Source organism: Sipha flava, unplaced genomic scaffold, assembly GCF_003268045.1.
Source record: "Sipha flava isolate LNK unplaced genomic scaffold, YSA_version1 198_pilon_pilon, whole genome shotgun sequence".
Lineage (NCBI taxonomy): Eukaryota > Metazoa > Arthropoda > Insecta > Hemiptera > Aphididae > Sipha > Sipha flava.
Genome location: NW_020272778.1, coordinates 151,483 through 163,421, shown reverse-complemented (window position 1 = coordinate 163,421; position 11,939 = coordinate 151,483). Strand labels below are relative to the sequence as shown.

Below are 11,939 nucleotides of genomic sequence, written 5' to 3'. Positions count from 1 at the left end.
ACAAATATATGTTTATAGTTACATTTTTGCATTCAATTTAATATCTTATATTTTTTTGATTTTTTTTTTTTACACGTTCATAATGTGTTTCCAATGTTTGTACTATATATGTTTAGGGTATAGTATATTTAATGAGGTTTTCATTGAAAAAAATGTTATCATTTAGAGTTTAGAAGTATGGAATTGTTTAAAACCACAAAAAATTTTAATAAAGAATTTTAAATAATTTATTATTACTTTTAATAAATAATCAAATGTATTAGATTATTTTTCATCAATCGATATATCTATTTGAAAGAAACTTATTATAATTTTTGTTATCAATATAAAAATTGCATTGTTTTTATTATGGATATTCAAAATTTTTACAAGCAGCATTTTTTTCTTTTTTTTTTAACAACTATTATTTCTTATTTTTATGTTTTTAAAAATTAACTATCGGTCATCTGCAGGGTTTTTTTTTTTTGTTTAATTAGCAATACATTTGCCACATAGGAACACCAAGAGGTAGTACTTCAAGTGGTGAAAATGCAGGTATCTAGTCTAGTTATTTAAGCTAACTGATAATGTATACAAATACATATAAATATTTTAAATTGTTAGTATTGTGATTGCTGAATTAATATTGATCATTTAATTTAATTCACTATTAATTAATATGAAAATTAAAGCAGAATGCTTATTAAAATGTTTATGCTATGTATGTATGTATGTATATAGTATATATTTTATACAAACATAAAAAAATAAATCTAAGTACCTAAAACAAATTTTGAAAAAAATAAAAATAAAATATTTTATAGTGGTTAAGTATTTGACTTCTATTTACTTGCTTAATTTTTGATTTTATAATCTGATACTTTTTTTTCTGGTTATATATACATACATACATACATATATACATACGTATATATATATATATATATATATATATATATACTAGTTGAATAATATAACAATTTAAAAGTAAGAGCATAAGGCATTTTGATCTTCTAAAACATTTTTTTCTTCGTAAAATTAGCTTTAAAATCTATTAAAAATTCATGAAAAAAATCTTTATATTCTAAAACATATTTAAAGTAAATACCTTATTTAATTATTACAAGGAATGTATCACTCAATATTATCACAGCAATGAAGTATTATCATCATTATTGTTCGTTAAGTTGTGTATGCAGTTCTGGAAACATTTCTTCGATTAAAACATCTAAAAGTCTGTAGAATAATTGTTTATTCATAACTGGATTCTGTGTACATTTGAATAAACACATATACAGCGGTAGAAGAATAGAGTTACTCCATAATGGTAGATGATCAACTGAAACTTGATGATTTTCAGTCTTTTGTAATACATTTTCATCAGGAAAAAGTAAATCTAATAACACAAGAATTAAATTAGATTTTATTTATAACAATCAAAAATATTTTTTCATACTTTCTAATAATTCAATCAAATTGGAAATTTTAGAAGGTGTAAATGATCTAACGACACAAAGACAAATGTAACGCTGTAATATAGAATCTAAAATATTTCCACATAGTGATTTAATTGCCAAAATCAATCTAACAACAGCATTGGATAAATTGTATACATGTACTCCAAAAAAAATTATACAGTCAATTGGCCCACAGGGAATATTTAATTTATTTGATACATCTTCTTGTGGCATTTGGTGTTCAACATTAGTTATATTTAAATTATTTCTGAAAATTAGATTATCAGCTGTTTTTATTTTTCTTTGAGGAGGTTCTTCACTAAAATCTTTCCATTCATATCTATAATAAAAATATAAACATGCTATAAAATAATTTATTTTATTATAATATAAATAATATACTACAGAAATAAAATGTAATAATATATTAATCATACAAAAAGTACTATAGTTTAAAAATTGGTTATACCTTTGTTTTAATTTGGTTTCTACTGAAGACATGAATATAGTAATGAACGATTCTAAATTTTGGCCACGTTCTTTTCTCAAAGATGTTGGCATAGACTTTCTTAATAATCTTCCAATAGCTGATTCAGAGTCCTCAAAATTTTCCAATGATGTTAAAAACATGTGCAATAAGTCAGAACCCTTAAGCTCAGGTTTTTGTAACAATTGATTGAGAAATTGCAAATATATATCACTGTTTTCTGTTTTTTGTAATAAAATTCTTCTTGGAGGTAACCAAGCTTCTAAAATTACTCCATGAAATTCTGTAAGTTTTGATTTTAAGGTATAGAAATCAGCAAGTCTTCTTTCTACACACCATTGTTTTACTGTACCATTTTCAATAGTCTCTATCGTAATAAAAAATACTAAAGATTGACCACCATTAGATCCAGATTCTAGTTTCATAGCTGATGTAACATCAGTTACCTTCCAAGTACTTAAATCTCGTTCACTGTTAATAATTTCACTATTAATAGAGAGATCTTCACCATATTCAGGGTCACATTCAGAAGATAAAGAATCAACTTGACCATCATAAATAGAACTAGATTTCAAAGCACCTTTAATCCTATTTAGCTTGCGGCCAAGTTTAGAAGTAGAAGTTTTCTTATCATTGCTTGATAAAGAGTCTTGTGATGGATCTGTTTCTGAAATATTGCGCGGTCCACATATCCATGAAAAATATTCATTAGAATTGTGAAATTCTATCCAATAAATATTTTCTAAAGTATAATATGCTTGTTCATAAGCCTGATATAGAGGTTTTGAATTTTGAAGTTTAATAACATCTTTTGATAAAACTTTTCTTAGTTGACTCACTAACTCAGGATCAAAACTTATACAATCTGGTGAATGTGAGCTAAAATATACAGAAAATATATCCCAAGCATCCCGATAAAGCATGTCAAGTTCTTGAGACGAAATATCAGGTTTTAACATGCGTTTGTTAAACTGATCTACATCTAAACAAAATTGTAATAAATGCATAGCTTTTCTTCGTTTTAAAAAGTTCATAAAGGCTGATAAAATTGTTGAATCTTTAAATATACAACGCATTTCAAGTTGTACACTATCATATTGATCTTCATTAATAAACCTTGATAAGAATTCTACTTGTTCATCTTTTAATGTATTAGTCTGTGGAATATTAGATGATTTGGATAACTTTGACCAAGTAGTTGTAAGGTTAACTGGATTGCATAGTACATCAGATATTGGTAATAAAATCCAAAGTGAAATAAGTTCCCGAAGTAACGTAAAAAATATCCTATAAAATAAATATGATTAATAATTATAACAAAACAAGAAAAATGTATAGTCAAAAATTCATTAAAAGAAAATATTTGTAATAGTGTAGTATTATTAATTTTATTTTATTTTTTAATTATTTTTTTAAACTATAAATAAGAATATGTCAATATAAATTTAAATTATAATTTAATTTAATAATATTCTTTATTTAATCATGTAAAGAGTAAAAACTGAATTTTCATTTTATGTATAAAATATAAATAAGTAATCTATATCAGCTAATATAAAATATAAAATTAATATGAATCAGTTCATACTTGCATTGAAGATCATTTTTCCGAGTTATAAATGGCAGTAAACTTGACGATACTTTCTTAAGGTATTTAATTTCCACACAACGATTACTGATAGCATAATGATGAGAAATTTTTTGACCTTTTTCCATTTGCTGGCAGTGTCGAATATGTGATAAGCATATTGGTAATACTTTAGATACAATAATTTCTTCCAAATTTAACTAAATATTACATAAAAATATTAACTAATTATGATAAAATTGTTTTTTTAATCTAATATTTAATTTATTCAATATTTATCAAATTTTAAAAATACATATATTTAAGTAGTAATAATAAAAAAATTAACTTATTAAATTCTAAATTAAAAAAAATAAACAAAAATAATTTCTAATCATATGGTTAGATTATATTAAATTAAATATTTATCAATTTAAAAGGATTTTACAGACATTTTTAGTTCATTCAGAGATGGTAAATCTATTTTTAAAATATGATATTTTAATCTCATTTTTCATCATAATTTAAAGAGATAAAAATGATATTAAAAATTCATGGTCCATCTAGAGATTAATTAATTTAAAAACTAAATCATTAATTTTATATTTATATAAAATTGTACATAATAAATAATATATAAAATCTATAATTTCAAAATATTATTTTAGTAATGATAATATTAATAAAAGTTTCATTGAAGGATCAATATTTCATTATAAATTATTATTTAAATATTATTCAGAAACATACTAACCTGTAATAATCTTTTTAGCAACACACTTGTTGCAAATCGAACAACATGTTTAATTTCTTTTATCAAACTTGGATCACTTGAAATATTCTCATACCAACTTTCTACATATGCTTTAATAATTTTTGACAGTAACTATAAATTAAAATGTAAGTATTATAAGGCTATACATAAACGAATATCATAATTTTAAACAAACAGCAATAGTATGAAGAATAATTGTATTTTACTTTGTCTATTGAAGAATCTATTTGTTCGGGAATTAATAAATTTTTCCATGGTGTTTCTTGATTTACACATTTTAAATTAATGTTGCAGGAAATACAATTTTTGCAATTTTTGCATTTGCTTATATTAGTTTTATCAAATACTTTATTTGAGAAAAAAGAATTGCTTGAATTCCGATTTCTGAAAATAAATATTAATTATAAGCAATACTCTAAAAGGAATGAAACATAAATAATATAACTGTTTAGGTATGAATAACAAAAATCTCATTTTAGATTCATTTTAGAAAATCAGAAAATATATATTAAATTAAACTTTTGTACAAAACACATTTTATTTACATAAAATATACTGATAAATAAATAAACTTACTTCAGAATATAGTCGAATGTGTAATATCCACAACCAATGGCAATAATAATAATAATGAAACTTAAACATCTAAAAGAAAAAAATTCAACAAGTGTTAAAATATGTATTAATTCATTAAACTTTTATGAAAAAATATAGCAAATATTACTATATAAAAAACTAAAAAAAGGCATTCGTGTAGCAGGTGATCTACCAGGGAGTGGGTGATCTGTGAATTCAAGACGAGAGATCTATGTTTTAATATTATAAAAACATATTATATTTTTTACTACGAGTACGTCATTCATACAAATATTTGTCAAATACAAAAATAAAAAATAATTAGCCAAATATAGTTATAATTTCAATTACAGTAAACATTTTATAAAATTCAGATCCACACATTATAGACAAACTCCGAACAACGATCAATTTGAATCTAACCTATCCAGCAACATTGCTAATGACTCATAGTTATATTTTAAATGTTATTAATTGTTATCGCAATACTGTCTCACAGCGGTCTATAATAATGTGCATATAAAAAGCTTAAGTATAATATAATGATAGGTAATAATAATTGTAGATCACAAACTACACCTTGTATAATACGGTAGATCACCTAATATACCTAAAATGAAGCCATATCACCTGCAACACGAAAGCCTAAATAAATATGTAAATGGTCATAAAACTCGTGCTTGCCAGTTTTTATTTTTATATCAATTATTTTAATTAGAATTTTTTTCGGAAACCACTCGATTTTTCTGTACTAAATCTCAACATTTAATTTCTTAGAATAATAATACAAAATTGGTTAAAAAAGATGAATATTTCTTAAAAATATTTGCTGGCGATCAACGTCTAAACAGTATTTCAGATAAATTGTATTCATAATATGTACATATTGCAATATGATTGATTATAATTTGGAAGGTAAGAAAAAATTTTATTTACTGGTCTCGAAACAAAAAATTACAAAGAATTACAAGTACAGGCATGAACACGGGAATATAGGTACAGTGTACACAGATATATTTACAGTTATTTAAGACATCAATAAACAGATCATAAAACTCTCAGTGTAGTGTATTGAAAAATTTTTCAAAGAATTTTTTTACCTTAAATAATAAAGACAACCCAAAACAGTAAACGATTTGAAGGTATAAAATATATCAATATAAAATATTAGATTTTAAAACATTTCATTAAGCCTCAATGTCCGCAATAAAAGTTCCCACACGCCTTACAGTTTGCATTTGTAGATCGTCTTTTTAAACTTGTTGACATCTAAATAGTGAAACGGCATATGGGTGTAAAGACCTACTACAGGTATTGCCTCATTTTCACAGAACTAAGCAATACACTACCCGATCACTACTTACCCCCAGACGAGGAAGTTTAACAAAAGCACGAAGTTGATCGTCACCACGCCATAGTAAACGAATCTGTCATCTTCCAACAGGCTGAGTACGGTTTTCATTTTGCTCCATAACCAACACTAGCAGGAGTTACGGTCAGGGAATGCGGAGCGCGGACGCTTGGATCGCGATCATTGTCGCCAAACGTTACCAATGCTCTCCCCCCCCGGCCACTGTTATCCGTAATTACGAATTACTGTCAACTAGCACTCGAACGACGCCCGTACGCGTTTCGCACAAATCAAAAACGGCTTGTTGGGAATTCGCACGTCTTATCATCGACAGCGGCCACCACCGCCACAACAACTGATTACGGTATTATCTTTGGGCGTGCTCCTCACGGCCGACAACAATAGCCACGCGCGGAAACGTGAAACGACTCGACTCAATAACGGGCGCGGCCCCGCCGCCGGACCATCGATTTTCCGGTAGGTTTTCGGCAACTATAGGTGCAAAATCTGGCGTAAATAATGTGCGAATAATCAAAGGAAAAAATGATGGGCCCTTTCACAGATACGTCTAACAAACCGTTTTCCGTTCATCCGCCCGCCGTCGGATTACGTCACTACGTCACCGACGATGGTTCCTCCCCCCCGATAAAGGATTGTGAATCGTCCGTGATCTCTGCAATCACGTGCGAGTGCGAAATAATGTAATATTACCACAAGGTGTGAAGTACGGCCGTGTTTACGTGTACGATAAACTTGGTGTCCGTTTACACTTGACGACGTCTTGGACTGTGAACTTACGTATAGAATAAGATGGTCGAGTGCTATTGATTGTTTGGTGACATTATTGGAAATCAGGAGGGGGGTCTTAAGGGGCTCAATCCTCCTAAATATTTCAAAAGACATAATAATGTTATTATTTCTGTTTTTCATTCATATTTTTAAAAATTGTAAAATAATATTTAACCAACAAATGGCGCTAATAAAAAAATCATTAAAAATGTAGTTCAAAATATTGATTCTAATGTAAATATTAACATAAAAGACGTTTTAAAAATTTTGTCAGAAAGCCAAACAATATTGCCTAATTTGCAAAAACTATTTACCATAGGTAGTGTCAACGATACTCAATCAATTTGGTTACTTACGAAAGAAGTTTCAGTCCAAATAAATAATAAATTAGCTAAGGACATCAGTAGTTCAGGATGGGTTTAGCGATCTTTCTTCGCTGTATAATAAAAAAGAAATGTCTAAAAATATCAATGGAAATTATATTTAAAATATCTTTGCTGATAAAAACAAATATTTGTCATTAAAATAAAATATTTTTTATATTTAAATATATTTATTTATTTTATTATATCATAAACATATTCATATTTTTATTTATAATATGTTATACTTGTGAATAGGATAGACTCTAAAGGGTCACTTTACATTGGATTATTATAGTTCCCTAAAAATGCCATTAAATACCCGCCAATACACAGAGACAATAACGCCCCGAACGCCAACGGTTGAAAATGAGAGGCAAACCGTTGTTGACGGTGTTTCAAAACATTTTGTAATCCCCTTGTTTTCCGTTGGTGATAACGACGATAACGTTCGCGCAAAGGGTCGAGATCATAATATTATCACGAGATAGCATAAGGCATAAGATATGTTTGTCCGAAAATTCTCTGTTCTTCCACGTTTTTATTATCCCGTAATATTTAGTCCCGTTGACGTCATGGTCGTCATGTTCTATTCCAACATCCATTCGGACTATTATCGGTTCGTCTTGTAGCTCGGAGTTAGAATCACACATACGGAGCACGTACGACCGCCGATTTTAACGCGATATTCGTGATGGATCACATATTATATGTTGTCTCGGCGGTACACTTGCTACTCTGCCCGTTTACTAAAGTCGAAGAGAGTTTCAACATACAAGCAATGCACGACATTTTGTACCATAAGAGTAATTTATCACAGGTGTGTTGTTACTTGAGTCGTACTTAAAAAATAAATGAAATATAATCGAACATGATTATAATTCTCAAAACCAGTTCCCGATGTCGAAATATTCTCCATCGATCTACCTGTCATTCATTAACACAATTTTCTTTTTGAAAGCTTGGAGTTTCTTGGGGGTTTATCGTACTTTAAACATTAGAGTTATTTCATTTTTCCATAGTATTTTTATATTGTTAAAAATCATTATTATTCTTTTTTTTTTTTTTTAGTATGATCATTTAGAATTTCCAGGCGTTGTACCGAGGACATTTTTGGGTCCCCTACTTATATCAGCATTATCATATCCGTTCTTTTTTGCTCAAAATTATTTTCAATTATTTACCAAATTTGTGAATCAATTATTAGGTGAGTTAATTATTATACAATGTATTTAATTATTATATACCTTCATTTTAAAATGTATTCACCTTTTAATTTGCAGTCCGTGCAGTATTAAGCACTATAGTGATCACAAGCATCAATTACTTTCATAAAAGTATTGTCAAAGTGTTTGGAAAAGGTGTTGGAAATTGGTTTATACTCATTACATCATCGCAATATCATTTATTGTTTTATTCAAGTCGTCCACTTCCCAATATTATGGCTTTTCCTTTAGGTCAGTATTTATTATATTTAAAGTACTTTTATCAAGAAAAACTATTTTATTGGTACATTTAAAAAAAAAATTAATATTTTAAATTAGTTTCATGCAAAATAATATATAGATTGAATAAAATAAACATGTAATTATTAAACAAATTTTTACTTAATATGAACTAAACATTTTAAATTTTGAAAACTATCCACTGAATTTTCATGCATAAAAATATTATTTATAAAAAAGTGCTATAGGCAATCTAATTAATACTTAACTCCTTAATAGTGAATTGATGGTCATTATTGTAGTTTTATATATTAATAAGAAATTGTACCTTATATTGATTTTTTGTTAGGGATATAGTTATGGTTGCTTTAAGTTCATGGATAAGAGGAAAACATGTTACATTAATATGGTGTTCAGCAGCTGCAATTTTAATTTTCCGTTCAGAATTGGTTATTTATCTTGGTATTATTATACTAATAGAATTATTTTACAAGCGATTAAAATTTTTCAGGTACTTAGATTAAAATAATATTTTGTGAAATTATTGAATTGAATTGTTATTAAGATGATTGAAATGTATATATATATATATATATTTTTTTTTGATTTAGAGGATTGAAACATGGTTGTTTAGCTGCATTAGTTGTTTTAACATTAAGTATCATTGTGGATTCAATATTTTGGGGTCGTCTTGTATGGCCAGAAGGAGAAGTTTTATGGTTCAATACAATTCTCAATAAAAGTAATCAATGGGGCGTATCCTTTACAAAAATAAATAAACAATCCATTTTTAAAATAATGACAATATATTTCACTTTCAATGTATTTTTGTGCTATCCAATTTTATTTAATTTTAATTTATTCTCATTAAATATAAACAATTATTATAATATTTGCATTAATATTTATGACTTCTGTTATTTATTCATTTTTAATTAAAATAATAATATTTTCCTTATTTAATTTATTTAGACTTCACCATTTTTATGGTACTTTTATTCAGCAATACCACGTGGAGTTGCATTTTCTATATTCTTAATACCTTTTGGTATGATATATGACATTCGAGTAACAAGGCTTCTAATTCCAGCGTTTATGTTTGTAGTTATATATTCTATATTGCCACATAAGGAATTGCGTTTTATTATTTACATATTTCCAGTGTTGAATGTATCTGCTGCTGCATATTGTAATAGAGTGTATGTTGAAAAATTACTGAATAAATAATTAAATTATTAAACAAAATTATTTTCTGGTTTATAGATGGCAAACTAGATTTAATCCAAAAGGATTGCAGAATTTAATTGCTCTGGCATTCTGTGCTGGTCATATTTTTGGAAACATAATTTTTACAATATTTCTAACAAGTGCAGCTGTTAAAAATTACCCTGGAGGCCATGCAATGACATTATTACATACATTTGAAAGCAATAATATGAATGCTAACTACTCAATTCACATTGGCAATCTTCCAGCACAAACTGGAGTTACACGTTTTACACAACTGAGTGATTCTTGGACGTAAGTAATTTAAATACTTAAAAGTAAATATTAAATTAATAATTTACATTTTCAATAGTATTTATAAAGCAGTATAAATTATAAATGTATAGCATCATTTATGAAGTATTTTAGGTTTGATTTTTTAATATTTTCTAAATATTAATAAAAAATTAAAAATGATTTATTACTAATATTGTTATTTCTCCTATAGATACAGCAAAAAAGAAAATTTGAATCCAGGATGTGAAGAACTTATGTCTTATACACATTTAATTGTTGGATCGAGTAGTCGAGATAATGAAGAAATGTTACCTTATCGACATACTCATAGTGTAATATCTACAGTACCTGGATTTTCTCATGTTTGGTTTAATTATAATACATTTCCTCCACTCAAAATCAAAACTAAAACTCAGATATTTTTATTAAAAAAACATGTTATTAAATTAGGTATTAAACAAAACATAAAGAGAATTGTAGAAGAATACAAAAACGAAGTGAAATCAGATAAAAAAGTTGATTTAAACTTAGATTTATTAGATAAAAATTTAAAAAAAAAATAATTATAAATAAAAATAAATTTAATAATAATGTAAAAAGCCAATTTTAGTTTATTGTAACAAACAATGATGTATACTTAAATTAAATAATTTATTTTATAGAATAAATGATTGAAATTAATTGTGCTTTCAAATATTGATTGTACTAACTGCTTAACTTTAATGTAAATGATAAAAGAGTTTTTTTTTTTTTTTTTTAGTTTTTATTAAACTAAATCTTGACCTCAATTGGCTTTTATTGATAAAAATCAACTACTATTTTACATATTACATGTAATTACAAAATAATACATATATTGCAACTACAAAAAAAAAAAACATTGTTATATATTTGTAAAACTTAATATAGTGAAAACTGTTTAAGACAATAGAATTACATAGAATCAAAAAAATATCAAAATTTCAGTTGTTGGTTGTTTTTAGTTTATCATAGGCCCATCATAAACATGTTTTATAATATACTTTTAATTTCTGTTACCTTATCTTAAATATTTAAACGCAATATTATTATATGGTAAAAAACATAAAAAGAAATATATTTTATTGTTATTTAAGCATGTTATCATATTTGTCATTAGTTACTATAGAAGATCTACACTAGATTATTATTTAAATTAATCAAATCTAATTTTCATGCATTATTTTATCCTTTAAGACTAAAGAGAGAGTAGGCTAGCTAGAGAGTTTACTAAGCTACGAATGATTGAATATAATTACTAATTAATACTCTACTTTAAAACTTAAAAATATAATGTATCTATTAAAGTTAAATTTATATTAGTTTTTATATTCTGTGTAAAGTGTAAATGTGTTTGTTTTACATTGTTTGAGAATACCACTGGTTGTTGATTAGTATATTGTAACATTTTCACCAACTGAAAGTATTTGACAAGAAAAAAGGAACTTAAACAACAAAAATCTTCATTTACTATACTTAAAATCTAAAACATTTACATATCATACAAATTTAAATTAAAAGTATATTTATTATATTTTGTTATATTTAATAGACAATTTACTAATTGTTAAATATTAATAAACTTAAAAAAAAAAAAAATAATAATAAAATACATATGTAATCTATTTTT

General features: G+C 26.0%; 2 protein-coding genes across 2 annotated transcripts; one reads left to right on the top strand and one right to left on the bottom strand.

Moving 5' to 3' along the window:
- Positions 1 to 952: 952 nt before the first annotated feature.
- LOC112681870 (sorting nexin-14-like) lies at positions 953 to 6,643 on the bottom strand. The gene is made up of 8 exons (XM_025552201.1): positions 6,206 to 6,643; positions 4,842 to 4,910; positions 4,472 to 4,649; positions 4,245 to 4,376; positions 3,512 to 3,711; positions 1,906 to 3,210; positions 1,436 to 1,776; positions 953 to 1,375 (listed from the first exon to the last, which is right to left on the bottom strand). Exons 1-8 carry the CDS (start codon positions 6,301 to 6,303, stop codon positions 1,152 to 1,154), a joined length of 2,547 nt encoding a protein of 848 aa, XP_025407986.1. The 5' UTR covers positions 6,304 to 6,643; the 3' UTR covers positions 953 to 1,151.
- Positions 6,644 to 7,814: 1,171 nt separating this feature from the next.
- LOC112681871 (probable Dol-P-Man:Man(7)GlcNAc(2)-PP-Dol alpha-1,6-mannosyltransferase) lies at positions 7,815 to 10,861 on the top strand. Its single transcript, XM_025552203.1, has 8 exons — positions 7,815 to 8,163; positions 8,415 to 8,550; positions 8,627 to 8,800; positions 9,146 to 9,299; positions 9,400 to 9,544; positions 9,761 to 9,987; positions 10,052 to 10,309; positions 10,503 to 10,861. Exons 1-8 carry the CDS (start codon positions 8,038 to 8,040, stop codon positions 10,852 to 10,854), a joined length of 1,572 nt encoding a protein of 523 aa, XP_025407988.1. The 5' UTR covers positions 7,815 to 8,037; the 3' UTR covers positions 10,855 to 10,861.
- Positions 10,862 to 11,939: the final 1,078 nt, after the last annotated feature.